The sequence below is a fragment of the Anomaloglossus baeobatrachus genome, chromosome 4, assembly GCF_048569485.1.
Source record: "Anomaloglossus baeobatrachus isolate aAnoBae1 chromosome 4, aAnoBae1.hap1, whole genome shotgun sequence".
In the NCBI taxonomy this organism is placed as follows: Eukaryota; Metazoa; Chordata; class Amphibia; order Anura; family Aromobatidae; genus Anomaloglossus; species Anomaloglossus baeobatrachus.
Genome location: NC_134356.1, coordinates 335,804,045 through 335,823,679, shown reverse-complemented (window position 1 = coordinate 335,823,679; position 19,635 = coordinate 335,804,045). Strand labels below are relative to the sequence as shown.

Sequence of the window (19,635 nt, the reverse complement as noted above, 5' to 3'; positions counted from 1 at the left end):
AGCCCCGCGATTGAGGATGGACTGCTAAGCCGGCGGTTCTCCGCCTAAAAGTTGTCCCCGTTGGGACCACCTGTGTGTTTTAAGTTTGCAAGAATGATAAGAGAAATGATTACTGTGAAAGTTATCTGATTGTCTGCAACCGTGATTGAACCGGCCATTGCCGGCACCGTTGTCCCCGTGGGGACCGCTCAAAGTTGCGTAAGGGACTCCTTATGGACAAGCCCGTGAACTTGCAGGGCAACCACAAACGTTAGTGGCTTGTAAATAAAAATGTTTTTGTTACCGCTGCCACCGTACCGCCTCCGGAGAGGCAGATTGGAGGGAGGGCCCACAGTGGAGCAGGCTGGGGCCCAGCCACCACAGGAACCGGTGGCTACCCTCTGGAGGGGAAGGACAGATCCCGCTCGGGTAACTTGGTTCAGGACTGGGGTCAAGGGGTGCTGCCTGCTTTTTAGAGGCAGCATCAGGGCCAGGTTACTTGGGTGGGAGAGAGCGGCAGCAGCAACCGTTAAAATGTTACCGTAACATTAAGAAAAGTGCCTCCCGCTGTGGGATGATGTTAATATAACTGTATGTGTTACCGTTTTCTATCTTTCAGAAAAAAAAAAAGGAAAATAAAACCGGTGTTGGACGGGCAGCCCGAGGACGGTCTGCGTTTTGCTAAGGGGGAATGTGACGCCCTGGGCAAGCCAGGGGTCACAGGTCATGACACCACCACACACCCCACATTCCCTGCAGGCACACCAAGGTCAGAACACAAATCCTTGTTGCCTTATTCCAGGGGCTGATGTCCACACCAGGGGGTGGGCCAGGCGGTTGGCTCCGCCCACCGAGGAGTTCACAGTCCTGGAGGCGGGAAAACCAGCAGTTGGAGATAGAGTTGAGTTGGAGAAGGAAGTGGTAGAGGAGCAAGTGACAGGAGTGGAAGTGAGAGGAGAAAGTGACAGCAACTGAGCCTGAAGTTGGTCCGGGTGTGTGCCTCGGACTGAGACAGCAAGGTTGGCAGACGGCGGTGACCGTCTGCAGGAGAGGCTGATCGGAGGTTGCCGAAAGGACCGTGGACGGGTGGTGGCCCGGCGGTACTGGAGCGGTATTCAAAGAGAAGCCAGCACAATTGGCAGGGGCCTTTCGGATCCCGGCAAGGCTAGGAGTCGCCGTAATTTGCCAAATCCGTCAGTGAAGGGGACCTCCGGGTCTCCCAGCAGCAAAGTCCCGATTGAAGGCAACAGTCCAACCGTGAAGGGGAGACACCGCCACCGCCAAGGCACCAGTTTCCCAGGGCCAGCGCCTGTGGGCAAAAGAGGGGCTCCTCCGGCCCATATCCAAGTCGGGGAGCGGGTTACCGGTGGGAATCCATCGCTACCAACAACCGTTTCTAAGTGCAGGGAAGAGACAGTCACCGTTAACTTGCAGGGAACATCAACACCGCAGCCGTCCGAGGGACCCGTCCAACCAGCCGCTTGTTTACCGTGAACTGTGTCATCATCCTTGGGCTGAGTGAGTACCTCCGTGCCGTGCGGCACAGCGCTGCCCCTGCGTCCCTGCACCTCCACAGGCCCCATAACCCGCCTGTCCACCATCCCAACTCCCCACCATCGGGCCCCGGGACCACCAAACCCCCTACCCACGGAGGGGAGGGCCAACATCTAGCTGCTCCATACCACCACTCCTGGGATCCTCAGACAGAGCAGCGGTGGTGTCCACACCATCACCACAACCATGGGTGGCGTCACGGACATTAATCAAATCCCCCACCAACAAATCACCCCTTTCACTCACAGGCGAGGAGCGCCGCTCGAGTCCCCGGGATCCGGCCTATCGCTCGAGCCACCGAGCAGCAGTAGCCGCAGAGCAGCGGCGGCCGGACCCGAGCTGTGGGAGAGCGCAGCGTTGCCACCCTCCTCCCCACCCGCGACACAGGAACTGGTGTAGGATGTAGGGGAACCCTGATGAAACTGGGACTCGCTATTCTAGGTGTCAGTAGTACGTGTGCCATCTGAGGTTCCCACTCAGTTACAGCCTCCAGAAAGTTCACCCAGTGTATCATCAGGAAGTGTACTGTCCCTTTCCACTAGCACTTGTGCACATGTCAGTGGTTAATTGGACCTTCCCAGTAACTGCGTTGGTCAAGGCACAGGTGATGTTATGGGACACTTGCTTGTGTAAGTCTGAAACAACAAACTGGGTTAAATAGTGGTCGCTCTGAACCAAGTACTGTGGGATGGCCACTGCATGAGGTTGTAGAAAACCTCAGCACCCAGAACCTGAAATGGCAACATTTCCAGGGCAATCAGTCTGGTAATATGGCTGTTTAGTGTTTGGGCCTGTGGGTGAGTGGCTGCATATTTCCATTAGCATTCCAAGGCCTGAGGTAGTGTCACCTGCAGACACTGATTGTGGACTCAGGCGTTCAACCTACCTAATTGGGTGCTTTGATGACATGTGCTTGAGCTTGCTGGTTGTGGTCAGGCTGGTAGTGTTCAGGCCCCTGCTGATCTTTGTATGGCACAGGTTGCAAATGACTGTTCTTTTGTCATCCTGTTGAGAAAAGCACCAGACTGGGGATCACCTAACCCTTGGCAGATGAACTTGCCACGTGTTGGTGCTCTGGGAAAATGTGCCTACCTTCTCCCTCTAGCCAACCCACTTTCCCTTCTTATCTGTTGCAGTGCTGCAGATTCCACAACCTCTGCACTGGTGTTCTTGCTCTACATGCCACCTTCCCAGGTTAGGTAAGTGACTTCATCACCTTGTCTTCCACTTCCGCACTATGGTCATTCTCCTGGCTTGTTAACTTTAAAAACACTGATGACCAAACGTATTTCAACATGAGCAATTATGTATATCCAATATCAATGTTTCATAATATATAATCACAATAATAGTCATGTGGAACATAAAGGACTATATTAATGGACAATCGTTCAACTAATTGACAGAAAAGGGGAAAGAAATACTGACCAAACGTCCATATAATATGCAATAATTTATATTTTATTGAGCAAATAATGAGGAATCCAACACCATAATTTTGTTAAAAACGCACCCAAAAACCTAGTCATCCCATTATAAAGTGATAGATTGACTAAATAATAGGTAATAGTTTCTTACTATATCTCGTGTTTACTAAGGTATAAGCCCATATATATCAATAGATAAACTGTCTGGAAAAAAAAACAACACATAGATGGACAGAAAATACTCCACACAAGTACATCATTACATGTATGCAGGGAGGTTCCCCTATCAAAGGAGGTTGGCAGGCCAATTCAAATAAAGAATACAATATTAGAGGTATTGCAACCTGAAGTATTTGTTGGAGACAAATCGGGTGCCCAGGGCGCCCTACACGTGTTTCGGCACACACCTTCATCCAGGGGTGATAATCAGGTGGTAATCATAGGTATTTAAACTACCGCGCGCCAATCAGAATGCAGTGACCTAATTGATGATGCATGTGTTACCATGGTAGTCTCCGACGCCCACCGGCCGCCGCGTCATGTCCGGGTGGCGCCGACCATGTCACATGATCGGACCGCCGCCCACCCATAAAGATACGGCAGCCGGAGAGAGCCAGAGAGACCATGGCATGTATGCGTACAAGGCATCTGAACACAGGTAGTAAAGGCATAGCGGAAAAGCTTCAATTTGTCAGCCTATTCAATCTAATTTGCCTGTTTTTAATCCAAAGGTCTATAAAAGGAATAGACTTATTTGCTTACCATAAAAACCGAGCAATATCTAAATACTATGATATCATACATTTACAACTATATCATCAGGTACAATTATAAATATCCAACAGCATATGAAAGTGTGCCATCAATATACAACAAAACTACAAATAACATCCATAATAAGCATAATATATCATATTAGTGCACATAGCAAATCCTCTTGTACAGCAATCTATAGCCATATATATTTTTTCTAAATAATGATTAACCAACGGCATATATAGGTGCACCATCAATGTACGAAGGCTATAATTAACATCTATAATCGAACACAAAATATCGCATTAATGCACATGACAGTTCGTCTAATACAGCAATATATAATGAATATTCATTATGTCATTTTATCATATGCATAATATCTGATTAAATACGATCCTGGATGTATCATCCTAGGCAAGGTTCAGTCAGCTGTCCATAACGTACAAACCAAGCTGGATATGAACTTTGATAGATGCTGAACAATTAAATGTTACCCCCTACAAAAATAAAATCAATTAAAAACAATTAAAAAAACACCAAACAAACAGATAAAGATGAGCATCAGAGATATGGGACAAAACTGATGTTATCATTGAGGCCAGATGGAAAGAGTGTAGACAACGTCCATGTCCACTGGTCTCAAGTTGGGCCAATCGCTTACTGAGGTTACCACCCCTAATACCTGTCTCCACAGTATTAATGCCCCTTACCCTCAAAAGGGCCCCATCTGCATTACTGAACTGCAGAAAGTGACGGGGAATTGTCTTCAATGTGGATGTGTCCCTCACGCTGGGAGCCACCATAATGCCCAAAACATGCTCCCTAACCCGAGTCTTCAATTGCCTAGTTGTCAATCCCACATATATTTTGGGGCACGGGCAGGTAGCATAATATATCACAGCTCTAGTGTTACAGTTAATAAATTTCTTGATCTTGAAACTCTTAAGGTGGCTTTACACGTTACGAGATCGCTAAAGCGATCTCGTTGGGGTCACGGAATTTGTGACGCACATCCGGCCGCTTTAGCGATGTCATTGTGTGTGACACCTATGAGCGATTTTGAATCGTCGCAAAAACGTTCAAAATCACTCATCGGTGACATGCCAATTATCGGTGACATGCAAAAGAGCCGGTGACTCTTCCCAATTATCGTTGCTGCTGCAGTAACGATGTTGTTTGTCAATCCTGCGGCAGCACACATTGCAATGTGTGACGCCGCTGGAATGACAAACATCTCCTTACCTGCGTCCACCGGAAAAGGAGGAAGGAAGGAGGTGGGCGGCATGTTCCGGCCGCTCATCTCCGCCCCTCCTTTTCTATTGGGCGGCGGTTCAGTGACGCTGCTGTGACGTCACTGTGACGCTGAACGAACCGCCCCCTTAGAAAGGAGGCGGTTCGCCGGTCACAGTGATGTTGCAAAGCAGGTATGTGTGTGTGACGCTGCCGTAGCGATAATGTTCGCTACAGCAGCGATCACCACATATCGTGCCATCGACGGGGGCGGGTGCTATCGCATCCAACATCGCTAGCCGATGCTAGCAATGTCGCAGCATGTATAGCAGCCTTTAGTCCCACCAGAGTCTGTGAAAGACTGACATGTCTCTATCTAGCATCTAGCATCTCCAATATCCTGTTTCTCAAAATCCATATCTGTAGAAAAGACATGTTGCAGTCTTAGAAATTGTCCAGTGGGGATGCTATTAATCATAAATTTCGGGTGGGAGAAAGATGCATGCAGTAATGCATTAGTGGCCGATGGTTTCCTGTAAAGATCTGTCTGTATGAAATCCTGGTCATCTCTTTTAAGCATCACATCTAGGAATTCAATTCGATTAAAGGACCATTGATCATTGATATATTATCTTGATATTTAATTCATTTTGGTTAAATGAACTCATAAATGAATGTAATGCCTCAGCAGTACCCTGCCAGATCAGGAAAATATCGTTGATGTACCACACCCAAAAAAGGATGCGATCCATCAACGAATCCCGATCTGACAGGAAGAGGTCCCTTTCCCACAGCCCCAGGAACAGATTAGCATATGATTGTGCATAAGATGCACCCATCACTGTACCCTGGAGCTGTAGGTAGAAAGACCCTTTAAAAATAAAAAAAAATTGTGTGTAAGTGCAAACTCAAGTAGTGACATAATGAAGCCATTGGTAGATCCAGACACATGAGATTTATCCAGAAAGAATTTTGTAGCACATAATCCATCCTGATGCCTAATGTTGGTATAGAAGGATTTGATATCTCCTGTAACCATAATAGTATACTTGCCAAATTGTAGCCCATCTACTTTCCGGAGAAGATCTCCTGTGTACCTCAGAAAGGATGGTGTTACGAGGGGGACCCGGGGAAGCGTGCCAAGATGGGGAATGGACAGCTTCCGCCGGTCAAGGTCCACTGTGCGGTGTAAGGGACCGCTGCTATGGTGGGTGAAGAGTGAGCGGGTTGCTGCTAGCGATCATCTGGAATGTCACAGACGATCTATGTACACCGGTCTGCCCTAACCCGTGTGGGTTGTATGGCAGGGATCACACGGCTCGGTGTACCTGTTGCACGGGGAAGCACAGAGGTGCCCACGCACGTGTGCCAGTGGAAGTCACGAGAATATGGCACGAGGGTAGCACAGAGGTGCCCACGCACGTGCTTTCAATAACCAGGTGAGTCCAGTGGAGACTCGAGGAGCTCACCTGGGACAGGAACACGGCCTGTAGAAGGAGCTACTGCCGGAGCAGCAAGGCAGGGACACAGCCTGCAAACCAGGTGCTGCCTAAGCAGCAAGGGCCGAGCCCACAGAGGAAGATAATGCCTGAGCAGTGGCGTGGCAGCACGCTGCCAGACATCCAAACATAGAAGGACGGTCGCGCGCCGCCATGATGGCTGGAGGAGCTTTTAAGGAGGTGTAGCTCCAGCCAAGGGCGGGCGCGAGGCGGAGATGACGGACTTGACCCAATCAGGGTCCACGACATCCCAGCCTGGCCAGTCAGGATTCACCACATCACCAGCCTTGTCATCAAGCCGTGTGACGTCAGTGGGCGAATCAGGATCCACCAAGCATAGCACATGCTCACCCTCCTGCCTCTGGGAAATAGAGGCGGGATCCTCGGTCTCACAATGTGTAGAGATAACGGGAGTCTCACTGCTTCCCTGAGCAGCAAACCTCTGCACATTGCGCAACCTCACAGACCTTCGAGGCTGCTGAGCAGGAGGAGCTGCGGCAGGAAAGGAATGGGAGACCGCCTCATTTCTTGCAACAGGAGTACCACTAGGTGTCACCCTTGTGCTGCCTCTCTGAGGAGGTTTCTCCTGCACTCTGCGCAGTCTGGCAGACCTTCGGCGCTGCTGAGCGGGAGCACTCGTGGCAGGCAAGGAGACTGTCTCATTCCTTGCCACAGGAGAGCCACGAGGTGTAACAGGATGGTAGACATTCAAACAATGGTTGTAGATTATGGTCGATCCATCTATTCACATTCCCAAGGTAATTGCCGCAGCCTGATATGATGGGGCGGCTGAGTGGTATTTCAACATTTTTGTGTTAACTTATCAACATAACTTGTTGGCAACTGTGTCTCATCATCATCCACATCTTGAGGCAGTAATTGCCGTTCCTCACCATCTTCTTCTTTTGATGATGGCTGCTCAAATATTTGGGCATCACTGCACATGATTTTCTCATGTCCTTCTTGAAACATATGCAGCAAAAGGCCAGAAGAAGCAATAAATGGAAAGATAAAAAGCTCCTTGAAGTGTCTGAGTGTGAGACCACTTGTCTCCTGGGACTCGCCATGGTGGAAGGAAAGAGAATCAGGGTGAGGATTATGTGGTCCAGACTCATAGCTGGAAGACAGGATGGTGCCTGGAAACAGACTGAACACATTAGCTTCCATTCAAGCAGTGTTATGGCTTCAACACTGGTGTCTCGTGCTTCCCGGCAAAATGAGACAGGAAGTTAGTTCTAGATGATGAATGTGTTTGTTGTGCTCCCACAGCAGGCAAAATTGCCCTAGCACACGGCCTCGAAAAATGTAAGGCAGGGACTCAAGCATGGAGCACTTGATTAAGTATTGAGCATGTGTGGCTCCCCTGAGGTTTCAGTCGCCACAGAGATACTGCACTTCAGCCAGAGGTGTAGTATCCCATTCCTGGGTAAGGAGGAAGTCACAAATCGGTGTACACACAAACACAGATACACTTTTATTTAGCAACACTCCATCAGGCCATAGTTAGGGCCTAGTGCAACAAAGTTATCTTCTTCGGTAGTAGCACCGTCCCCTAAGCCAGCTTGGAGGTGGAGTTTAATTAGTGGGAGCACACTGTGGAATGTTAGTCAGTCAGGAAGTAGGAGCGGAGGATTAAAGACCTGTGGTCTGGAGCTGCAGCAGCTCGGCCCAGGCACAGAAGAGAAGGGGTCCTAGAGCCCACGGGAAGTGCGCCATACACCTGTGGTCTCAATCCAGAAACCGCATACCGGAGTGGGGGGACTTGGCCACAGAAGGGGACTGGCTCCTCAACTAGTGGAGAACTACAAGGCTCAGCTAGCAAACCAAAGGCTGAGGTTACTGAAAGTGCCAAAGCCATATCCACACACATCCAGTGAAAAGGTGACCACATAGGGCCAAGGGAGTGAGCTTCAAGCCACCCGACAGGGTCCGCGGACACCGGCTCGGGGCTCTGTGTGTGCAGGCGCGGGACAAGCGGGAGAGGTCAGTGCAGGAAGACGACCAGGAAGGAACACAGAAGGGTGCACCGGGTTGTGCCTCCGAACTATCCAGGATCGGCTGGGGCCCATCACAGCAGAACTCAGAACTCTGAGGGAAGCCTCTGACTAGTTGTGGTAACTAGAAACTTTCAACAATGAGTAAAATCTTGAGATTGCATCCCTGTGTTGCCCAGTTATTTGCCTGCGCCTCCATTCCTGCACCCCGCCTTTACATCTATGTCATTACAGACTACGACTCCCATCAACAGCCCTGGGGTCCAGCTCTACCTGTGGAGAGCTATACCAACTCAGCTGCATCACCACCGACCCCAGAGGAACTGAATAGCAGCGGTGGCACATATCTTGCCGCATACCACAAGTGGCTTCACGACATATCCCCTGTAAATATATCCCCACCATCATCTCCATTCATTACACCGCCGGGGTCACGGAACTGGGCCCTGTGGCTGTGACATCCTCCCAAACAGAACAGAGCCGCGGCCCGGTAATGAATGTCCCCAGGCCCCGGTGGGGTGTGTCACATGCTCGAGCACCTTGATACTCAATCACTATCGAGCTGTGGCAAGCACGCTAGCCCATCACTATTTCCAATACAGTTCAGAAGTGGACCATTAACAGCCTCAAGAAAATCTTAGCAATACGCTCTGTGTTATGTGTTCCTTTCTGTGATTTTCTGGATATCTCCATAAAAAGTTATACTTTTCTAAGACATGCTTCTCAACCCGATTCTATGAAAATATGCATATCTGGTCAATTGAATATGCCATGTGTGTTACAGGTGTTGTCTCTTCTAGACAACTCTTTCCTTTTTTGTGGGTCTGGAAGCTAAAACCCTCAGCAATCATCTGTATTTGTCCACCTAACAAATACTCAAAAAAGGCATATAGACAAGAGTGGTCCAGTTGCAACAATTCTATGTAGCTCCATTTTTGGGTAGCTTTGCTAAAATTAACTAAAATTGTGAAATGCTAAATTCTCTACTTTCATCTCTCTTGGTGGTATTGGAATTGGTGATGAGTTGGAATTTGCAGTTTATCGAGGTCAGTAATTGTAGTATGAAGTCCTGTGTTTCCTTTTACTTCATAAAGCAATAGTTGATATGGATTAAAATAAAAAGGTATCCTTTAAATTTGTGTTATTGATAGACATGAAAAATGAGGCTTGATGTTAGTTACAAACAGTGGTTTTTTTTACCTTATTGTAAACTTGTTGTAATTTGTTGAAGTACTCTTTAAATTTATGACAGCAGTCAGTCTTTTTAGGTAGTAGTGTATCAGCATGTCACATCTAGGATTGTCAATCTTTGTCAACTCTTCCATGCAATAGCTAGCGCTCGAACTCTGTAATATTGGGAGGGCATCTCCTGTGTACAGCTCTCTTCAAGTCATCCCAAAGATTGTCAATTGCATTCAGGTCTGGGCTTTGGTTGGGCCATTCAAAAACTTTTACTTGCTTCTCACAAATTGTTAATTTGGAGGTATCCTAAGGGTTGTTTTGTGCTGAAAGGTAAAATTCCTCTTTATCGTCTACTTTTCCGCAGAGGACTGAAGGCTTTGTTGAAACATTAACTCACATTTGGAACTGTTCAATGATTCTTTCCGCCTCAACTACAATCCTTGTTCCAGGTGCCCCAAAACAGCTCTAAAGCATAATGTTTAACCCACCATGCTTCACTGGGGGTATGGTGTTCAAAAATCAGGAATGGCAAGACTAAGGCAAAGTAATGAAACCAAGAGGACGTTGCTTGGCACAGAGTATTAGGGGTAAAGTTCCTGTCATGATTGACTCCTGGCTCAGCTGGAGCTAAGCCTTTTTTTTAGTTTCACCTCTGATGCAAGTCACGTTAGGGGTTAATCCTTTCTGCCTCGTTCTGTAGGTCAGGCTGCTTTATTAGGGCACTGTTTCTCTTGGACTTCGCCAGTGATACTTCTGGCTCTGCTGTGTTCTGCTCTTGAGTGACCTGTTGTCTGCCCTGCCCCCTCCTGACCTCCGTGTTCACCTGACCTCCGTGTTCACCTGACCTGTTAACCTCCTCTGTTGTCTGTTTCCATCAGTGTCTCTCCCGCTGTCTCCCTGTTCGTTCCTTATCTGTTTACCTTTATTCTGTCTTGTCTTCCCACTCCCCCTCGCTTCTAGGCTCTGATTTCCCGGCTACTGACTATTTGCTTCCCTCTGACTATGTTTAGACTTTGCCCTTGTGTACTTACAAGACCTCATGTTGTGACATGGCTTTCTGACGATTCTACTGCCATCTGGTGAGCTTGACTAGTATTACCTCTGCTAGGGAATTCCCTGCTCATACGTTTCCTCCACTCTTACGCCCCCTAGTGGTTTACCAGCTAACTACCTTCTCAGATAGTTTCAGGAATCCTCTCAGTCCCACATTACTGCGCTGTACTGCTATTGTACTTCTTAGAGTACAGCGTGACAGTTCCCTTTTACGTTGGCTGATGCCAACAGTAGTTATAGACACTGGGTCTCTAAGAAGCAGGAGAGACCAGATAGCTCAATATAAAGCCAAAGGGTATGTTGACACTGAGTTTAAAAAAAAAAAAAAAAAAAAAAGGGGTGGAAACTCTCCAAAATCTTCATAAAAAAAAACTCTTGGAAAATTGTTTCATTTAATGTCTACGTGAAACTCACTTTCCTGTTCAAAAAAGGATTTTTTTTTTCCCTAAAGAAGTTTTGAAAAATTCCTGGTGGGAGAAAAGAAAGAGCATGTTACTTCATTAAACAGTTCCTGAAGGAAACCTCTCAAAAACAGGTAAACAGGTATTGTACAATCAAAGGTTTGCAAAAAATCTTCAGGAAAAAATATCTTCCAAAAATTTTCAAAATAGCTTCAGAAAACAGAACACTTCTCCAAAACCTCCCCAAAAAGGAGAAGCCTTACCAGAAAAAAGTTTCTGCTTGAAATTTGTGGTTTTTGAATTCCTGAAAAAACCCCTCAGTATTAACATAGCATTATCTATGTGTATAGTGCATTGTTTTAATATCTTGCATTATCTAGGCGTCTATCAGTACAATATAATCCTGAGAATAAGAATAAGGGTGGCAACTTTGAAAGAGTTGAGTGTTTGGAAATGTTGAAACAGACAACTTACTGCATTGATTGCAACTAATGCTATAAAATGTGTCACAATGTTTGTTAAAAGAAAAGCCAACATTGGACAACAGTAAGGGTACCTTCACACTTAGCGATGCAGCAGCGATCCGACCAGCGATCTGACCTGGTCAGGATCGCTGCTGCATCGCTACATGGTCGCTGGTGAGCTGTCAAACAGGCAGATCTCACCAGCGACCAGTGAACAGCCCCCAGCCAGCAGCGACGTGCAAGCGACGCTGCGCTTGCACGGAGCCGCCGTCTGGAAGCTGCGGAGACTGGTAACTAAGGTAAACATCGGGTATGGTTACCCGATGTTTACATTAGTTACCAGTGTGAGCAGGGAGCAGGGAGCCGCGCACACTGAGCGCTGGCTCCTTGCTCTCCTAGCTACAGTACACATCGGGTTAATTAACCCGATGTGTAATGCAGCTACATGTGCAGGGAGCAGGGAGCCGCGCACACTGAGCGCTGGCTCCTTGCTCTCCTAGCTGCTGTACACATCGGGTTAATTAACCCGATGTGTACAGCAGCTACATGTGCAGAGAGCCGGAGCCGGCAGCACAGGCAGCGTGAGAGCTGCAGAGGCTGGTAACTAAGGTAAATATCGGGTAACCACCTTGGTTACCCGATGTTTATCTTGGATACAGCTTACCTCAGCTGTCAGACGCCGGCTCCTGCTCCCTGCTCGCTTCATTTGTCGCTCTCTTGCTGTCACACACAGCGATCTGTGTGTCACAGCAGGAGAGGGGCTTTGAAGAAAACGAACCAGGGCTGTGTGTAACGAGCAGCGATCTCGCAGCAGGGGCCAGATCGCTGCTCATTGTCACACACAGCGAGATCGCTAATGAGGTCACTGCTGCGTCACAAAAAGCGTGACTCAGCAGCGATCTCGGCAGTGAGCTCGCTGTGTGTGAAGCACCCCTAAGTACACCCAGGCATTGTACAATAACTGCACCATATTCTACTACAAGTGTATTGTAGCTTTCTAGGAACAGCAAAATAAATATGAAAACTGCAGAATATATATATATATATATATATATATATATATATATATATATATATATATATATATTTGCCTTATTCTGTCTGTTTGTCTGTCTTGCTCCAAGATGACGTTATTACAGTGACAACTGTCGCCACACCGAGCACGCTAAAGAGCCTGCGACCAACGGCTCAGCTAACTGAACAGCCCGAACTACGGGCCGACAGGTCGATGCCCGACACTTTAGCCCGTACCCACATGGAGCCCGACTCCCCGGTGAGTGCTGCACCCCTGGGAGCCCACACCGGCAACCCAGCCGACACATAGCCACCGCTCGCCTCCGCCCCCCGCACACATTACCCACTCAGCTCCACCCCCCCGCACTCCGCCCTACACATGTATACACTGAACACACACACACGAATAGTCACCTGTCCCCAGCCATGCAGTCGCCAGCACTGACGTCATCAGCACCATGGCTCCGCTCGGATCTACCCCCCCGCACTCCACCCCCTGCACACATTACCTCGCTCGGCTCCGCCCCCCCACACTACGCCCTCCACATGTACACTGAACACACACACACATACACACCTGGATAGTCACCTGTCCCCAGCCATGCAGTCCCCGGCACTGACATCCTCAGCGCCATGGCCCCGCTCAGCTCCACCCCCCGCACTCCGTCCCCCGCACACATTACCCCGCAGGATGGAAGTACATGTCAGGATGGTGGCTACATGGGGGCACATACCAGCGTTGGGCCACATCACAGCATCAGCATATTTTTACTTAACTTTACACTGTTCATGGCCTTCTTTCATTACAAGCCATGGACATCATTAAACATTAGACTCATCTATTAAAACTTTTCCTTCTGTTGTTTGTCATTTTAAAACCAATAAACAATTATAAGAATACTATATTAAACCTAACCCATCCAGTCCTATCATTACCTTATTATTCAATCTGCTAACCTACATACACATTCTAGACTACCCGATACGTTAGAATCGGGCCACCTTCTAGTAATATATATAAACAGTCAATTACGTGTGTATTAAAAATGCACATGGTATAATTTAATAGGACCACAAATCAAATGCTATATTTAATTAAAAAAAACACTAGGAACCGATTCCTTATTTCCTTTTTTTTAAGTCCCTTTTCTTTTTTGTCTTGTGGTATTCGGCAATGTTTTCTGGGTCAAATTCGTCAAAATAGTGAAAATGTAAAAAGTCTCTAATTTTGTCTTTGACCTGTTTTGCAATTCATTGACCCATAACTTAGCATGTTTCAAAAAAGATGTCTCATAGTTACGACAAAAAAACAAGTGTACATAAAATCACTTAACGCTTTGGACTGAAATACATTTTGTGACTTTTTATAAAGTTGCAATTAATAAATCCCCCGGTAACATCTGGAACCATCAAATGCTGCACACAATTTTGAACATAACAACAAAAGGCGAATGGCAAAATAGGCTTTACTAAAAGCATAAAATAAAAGAATAGGGTGGGAGAATACCAAAAACTAGATAAAAAACTCAAATGCAATAATGAATCAAGCACTAAATCTAGTAATGAACAAAAACAGAGAGCCTCTGACCCAAAGATTAGTTTTATCTAAAGTCAGTGAGAAGTATGGGGGGGATGTTGGACGTTGATGTATCCTGGATATGTGATTAATGTGAAAGTTGTTTTCACTAAAACACTAGATTAATCATATTTTCCTTCCTATGACCCAGTTACACCCATATTCATGCAAAATTAGAAGCAGCTTTATTTTCCGAAGACTGGTCCAAAAAGCTGCTTAAACATTATTACATAATGTAAGACATTTAAGACTGAGGTATTTCTAGTTATTACTCAGCTGCTTGCCAGCCCGCCTTTTCTTCCTAACCACTACAGTAGCATGCAGTCACTGACGTCGCCTTTATTTTCTTCCCACCTTGACCTTCCCATAAGCAGTTCACAAATATAAAACACAAGAGTCTTCACACTGACAAGGTTTTACATGATCATGAGTCCTCAGACCGTTGTAGATTTTCACCATTTCTTATAATGTAAGATATAACGGTGCAAATCTTTCAAATTAAGTCTCTAACAATGCTGAATCTGCACTGTATTAACCATATTATTTAATGCAGTGCATTAGGGGGGCTGGCAGGGCATTTGCCCCGGGCGCAACTGTCAGGGGGGCGCTGTCGCACTGCCTGATGCAACGCTGTGAAAGTCTCCCTGGGGGCTGCATTTGCCGCCCTGTAGTGGGAGCTGGCCATTCTCTGAGAGCAGCTGTCGCTCTGACAGCTGCACTCATAGAAACTGCAGCACGTGGCTCCCACTGATCAATTGTCCTTGTATCTTCAGACGCAAGGACAATTGAAGCGGTGACAGCTGGCGTTGACTTCCAGGTCAGAGCGGCTTCTGTACTGTGATGAGGTCAGCTGATCATATTGCTGACCCAGAAGTCAGGCCGCAGCTCAGAAATGGCAGAGAGCATGGAGGATAAGTGCTCCAGTAAGTGTGGAGCTGAAGACAGTGACACCGAAGAGGAACATTATGGGGTGAGGGGGGAGGCGTGTGTGGACACAGAATTGGGGGAAGTGGGGTGGGGGAAGTATCTATTGACACAGTATGGGGGAGGGGGAACTATCTGTGGATACAGTATGGTGGGAAGAGCGGATGGGGAGGGGGAAGTATCTTTGGACACAGTGTGGGGATAGAGAGGGCGAGGGGTGGTGTATGGGGATAGAGAGGGTGAGGGGTGATGTAGGAGGAGAGAGAGGGTGAGGGGTGATGTATGGTGAGAGAGAGGGTGAGGGGTGATGTATGGGGAGTGAGAGAGTGAGGGGTGATGTATGGGGAGTGAGAGGCTGAGGGGTGATGTATGGGGAGTGAGAGGGTGAGGGGTGATGTATAGGGAGTGAGAGGGTGAGGGGTGATATATGGGAAGAGAGAGGCTGAGGGGGATTTATGGGGAGAGAGAGGGTGAGGGGTGATGTATGGGGAGAGAGAGAGGGTGAGGGGTGATGTATGGGGAGTGAGAGGGTGAGGGGTGATGTATGGGGAGTGAGAGGGTGAGGGGTGATGTATGGGGAGTGACGGGGTGAGGGATGATGTATGGGGAGTGAGAGGGTGAGGGGTGATGTATGGGGAGTGAGAGTGTGAGGGGTGATGTATGGGGAGTGAGAGAGTGAGGGGTGATGTATGGGGAGAGAGAGGGTGAGGGGTGATGTATGGGGAGAGAGGGTGAGGGGTGATGTATGGAGAGAGCGAGAGTGAGGGGTGAAGTATTGGGAGTGAGAGGGTGAGGGGTGATGTATGGGGAGTGAGAGAGTGAGGGGTGATGTATGGGGAGAGAGAGAGGGTGAGGGGTGATGTATGGGGAGAGAGGGTGAGGGGTGATGTATGGAGAGAGAGAGGGTGAGGGGTGATGTATGGAGAGAGAGAGGGTGACTGGTGATGTATGGGGAGAGAGGGTGAGGGGTGATGTATAGGGAGAGAAAGGGTGAGAGGGTGAGGGGTGATGTATGGGGAGAGAGAGAGTGAGGGGTGAAGTATGGGGAGTGAGAGGGTGAGGGGTAATGTATGGGGAGTGAGAGGGTGAGGGGTGATGTATGGGGAGTGAGAGGGTGAGGGGTGATGTATGGGGAGTGAGAGGGTGAGGGGTGATGTATGGGGAGTAAGAGGGTGATGGGTGATGTATGGGGAGTGAGAGGGTGAGGGGTGATGTATGGGGAGTGAGAGGGTGAGGGGTGATGTATGGGGAGTAAGAGGGTGATGGGTGATGTATGGGGAGTGAGAGGGTGAGGGGTGATGTATGGGGAGTGAGAGGGTGAGGGGTGATGTATGGGGAGTGAGAGGGTGAGAGGTGATGTATGGGGAGTGATAGGGTGAGGGGTGATATATGGGAAGAGAGAGGCTGAGGGAGATTTATGGGGAGAGAGAGGGTGAGGGGTGATGTATGGGGAGAGAGAGATGGTGAGGGGTGATGTATGGGGAGTGAGAGGGTGAGGGGTGATGTATGGGGAGTGAGAGGGTGAGGGGTGAAGTATGGGGAGTGAGAGGGTGAGGGGTGATGTATGGGGAGTGAGAGGGTGAGGGGTGATGTATGGGGAGTAAGAGGGTGATGGGTGATGTATGGGGAGTGAGAAGGTGAGGGGTGATATATAGGATGTATGCAGACGTAGTACGTGGAGCAAATGGGGGAATGTATACGGACATAGTATAGGGAGCAAACTGGAAAGAAATTTTCAGAACACAGAATAAAGAGTGACATGGTATGAGGAGCAAGTGGGCAGGATGGGGAGTGAGGAGGAAAAGTCCATGGACACACAGGAGGTAGTGGAGGGGGGCAGTATGGAGAGGGGGTAGGGTATCAGGAAACAGCATAAGGCCATAAGGAAGGAGGGAGAGTGTGATGAGAGAGCACAGCATAAAGACTGGACAGTATAAGGGGACACAGTGTAAAGGACAGTGTGAAGAGTGGGCTTAGTATGGAAAGGAGAGGGAGTGTGGGGGGCATGTACCATAAGAGGGACAGTGTGGGGTCATATTTCGTGCAGAGAACACAGTGAGGGATCATTATTTATTCTGGGGCACAGCGTAGGGCAGATATTTTTAAATAGGAGTATTCTAATCATTCTGCTATTTTAGGGGCATTGTGTTGGGATGTGCTGCAGAAGACCGGAGAAGATGGAAATCTGCAGGGACAAGATGTGAATGTGAAAAGTCATCATGGCGTCAGGACAAGATGAAGAATAGAAAGAAACGACTCAGAGACAACATCATCTATAAGATAACTGAATGTAATTGTTTATTTGTGATACTGACTATGTCCCATCACTAGGCCTTGGTCCCACTTGCGCATTGCTTCTGATATGAGAGCAATGGTGCCCCCACTGATCAGCTGTTCTTGGTGCAGGTGTCAAGAAATGCTTATTTCTGGATCTGCTCTGTCCTCTGATACTATCCATGGCCGGGTACTGCACATCCACCTCATTTATTTTAATAGGAAGCTGCTGCCACTATCAGAAGACGGAGCAGATCCAGAACTGAGCACATCCGGCCACCTGCCACCATTGGCATGGCAACTAGAACAGGCAATTGGTGGGGGTGCCAAGAGCCGGACCCCGGCCAATCAGACATTGGGAACCTAGCCTAAGGAAAGGCCATCAATGTTAAAGTAGTGGACAATCTCTTTAATAAAGTCTTGTGCCGTCTGACAAGTTAAAGGTTACTATGTTTCTATTTATGTTGTTAGGAGCCTAGATACACCTCTGTTTAATGCACTCACTTTGTGCTCCACTACCTATCACTCACACTGGTATTTAGTGGAGTTAGGGTATGTGCGCACGTGTGCGCTCTGCACCGCACCGAAAATGTGCGCTTCAGAGCGCAGCTGAAAAGCTGCGTTCTGAAGCGCATGGTGCCGGCAGAGAATGTGCGCTCTGCATGCTGCCTCTCCCTATAGACAGCATGCAGAACGCACGAAAGAAGTGACATGTCACTTCTTAGAACGCAGCGATTCGGCAAGCAGCCGAATCACTGCGTTCTAACATGCCACGTGCGCACAGCTCCTGCACAATCTCCATAGACTGTGCAGGGGACGCAGGACGCATGCAGTTACGCTGCGGTGCAGAACGCAGCGTAACTGCATGTAATACGCACACGTGCGCACATACCCTTATACTTAATTGCTGTGGTCCAGCACGACATTGATGATAAGGCTGCCGGTAGCATGCATAGAATGCTTTGTTCAATTTCTTCCTCTGTATCTATTATTTACATATGTTCTGAGCATTAGTTATAATAAGCGCTATATTTCATTAAATCTTATTGTTTACTTATATTCACATTTGTGCTGAGTCTCACACTAATCTGGTGTTTGCTTATTTTGAAGGCTGGCTTGACAACCTTTGGTTTATACTGAAATTATAAAAATGTGATATTTTGTTTATGAAAAGTTAGCCAAGGTCATATAATCTGCAATGAATATTGTACAGTGCTTACCTTTGTTAGTTGTGCAAATTCCAAAAGTTCTCGCTTTTCCTTACAGCTTGCCTCCATACTTTTATTAAATGAGATGTATATAAGGGAATCTCTTCCTTAAAACAGGAATAAAAAGTATGTTAGGACAATATTGATAATGAACCTAGTGCATATGGGTATATTCACAGTACTAAGCAAAAGTTTATTCAGGTATGGAAAAAAGAATGCTGTTAAAAAATAAAATAGTTAATAGTTTATTTTACTCAATTGACAAAATGCAATATGAATGAATGAATGAATGAATGAATGAATGAATAAAAGAGGTATCTAAAACTAATATTTGGTGTGACCATACTTTGACTTCAAAACAGCATCAAAGCATCATTTCATCTAAGTAGACTTGAAGGAACTTAGCAGGAGGTTGTTCCAAACATCTTGGAGGACTAACCACAGATCTATGTATGTCGGCTTGTGCAAATCTGTTTGTCTCTTCACGTAATCCCAGAAAGACTCATAATTAGTGATGTAATAGTGATATAAAAGTCCAGATCCGCTCAGTTTCAAAAGTGCTGGACCCGGGCCCGGAATGCTCAAGGAATTCCAGCTAATGATTCGGATCTGGCATCTGGATCTGGTAATATGTGCAAAAAATAAAGGAAAAATAAAGAAAAAAATAATAAAGTAGGCAGTGCTATACTTACGTAGGCTCTGGCGCAGCTGTAACTGCTCCCGTAGCCGCTCATTCACTTTCAGGGCCATGCATTAGCCTTCATGCATGTGCACTGCTCCCCCCCATCGGTATCTGTAATTGGTTGCAGTCAGATACATCCCCACGCTGAGTAACAGCATGTCTGATGCTTACAACCACGGACTCTGTCTGTGGGTCTATATTGTGCAGTAAAAATAAATAAATACAAAATTTGGCGTAGGGTCCTCCCATATTAGGATACCCAGCACAGATAAAGACCACAGCTACATGCTGCAGCCCCCAGTCGTGTGCTCATCTTGGCTGTGTATCAAAATAAGAATAACCACATGTGGCTTTTTTAAAATGATTCAAATAAATAATTTTTAAAAACACCATGCAGTCCACCCCATTTTGCATA

General features: G+C 47.3%; 1 protein-coding gene across 1 annotated transcript in view; it reads right to left on the bottom strand.

Moving 5' to 3' along the window:
• The window catches only part of CPED1 (cadherin like and PC-esterase domain containing 1), a 519,469-nt gene that overhangs the window by 420,785 nt on the left and 79,049 nt on the right, over positions 1–19,635 (bottom strand). The window contains exon 3 of the mRNA XM_075345048.1: positions 18,551–18,645. Within this exon, the coding sequence (XP_075201163.1) occupies positions 18,551–18,645 (95 nt within the window). The remainder of the gene's footprint in view (positions 1–18,550; positions 18,646–19,635) is intronic.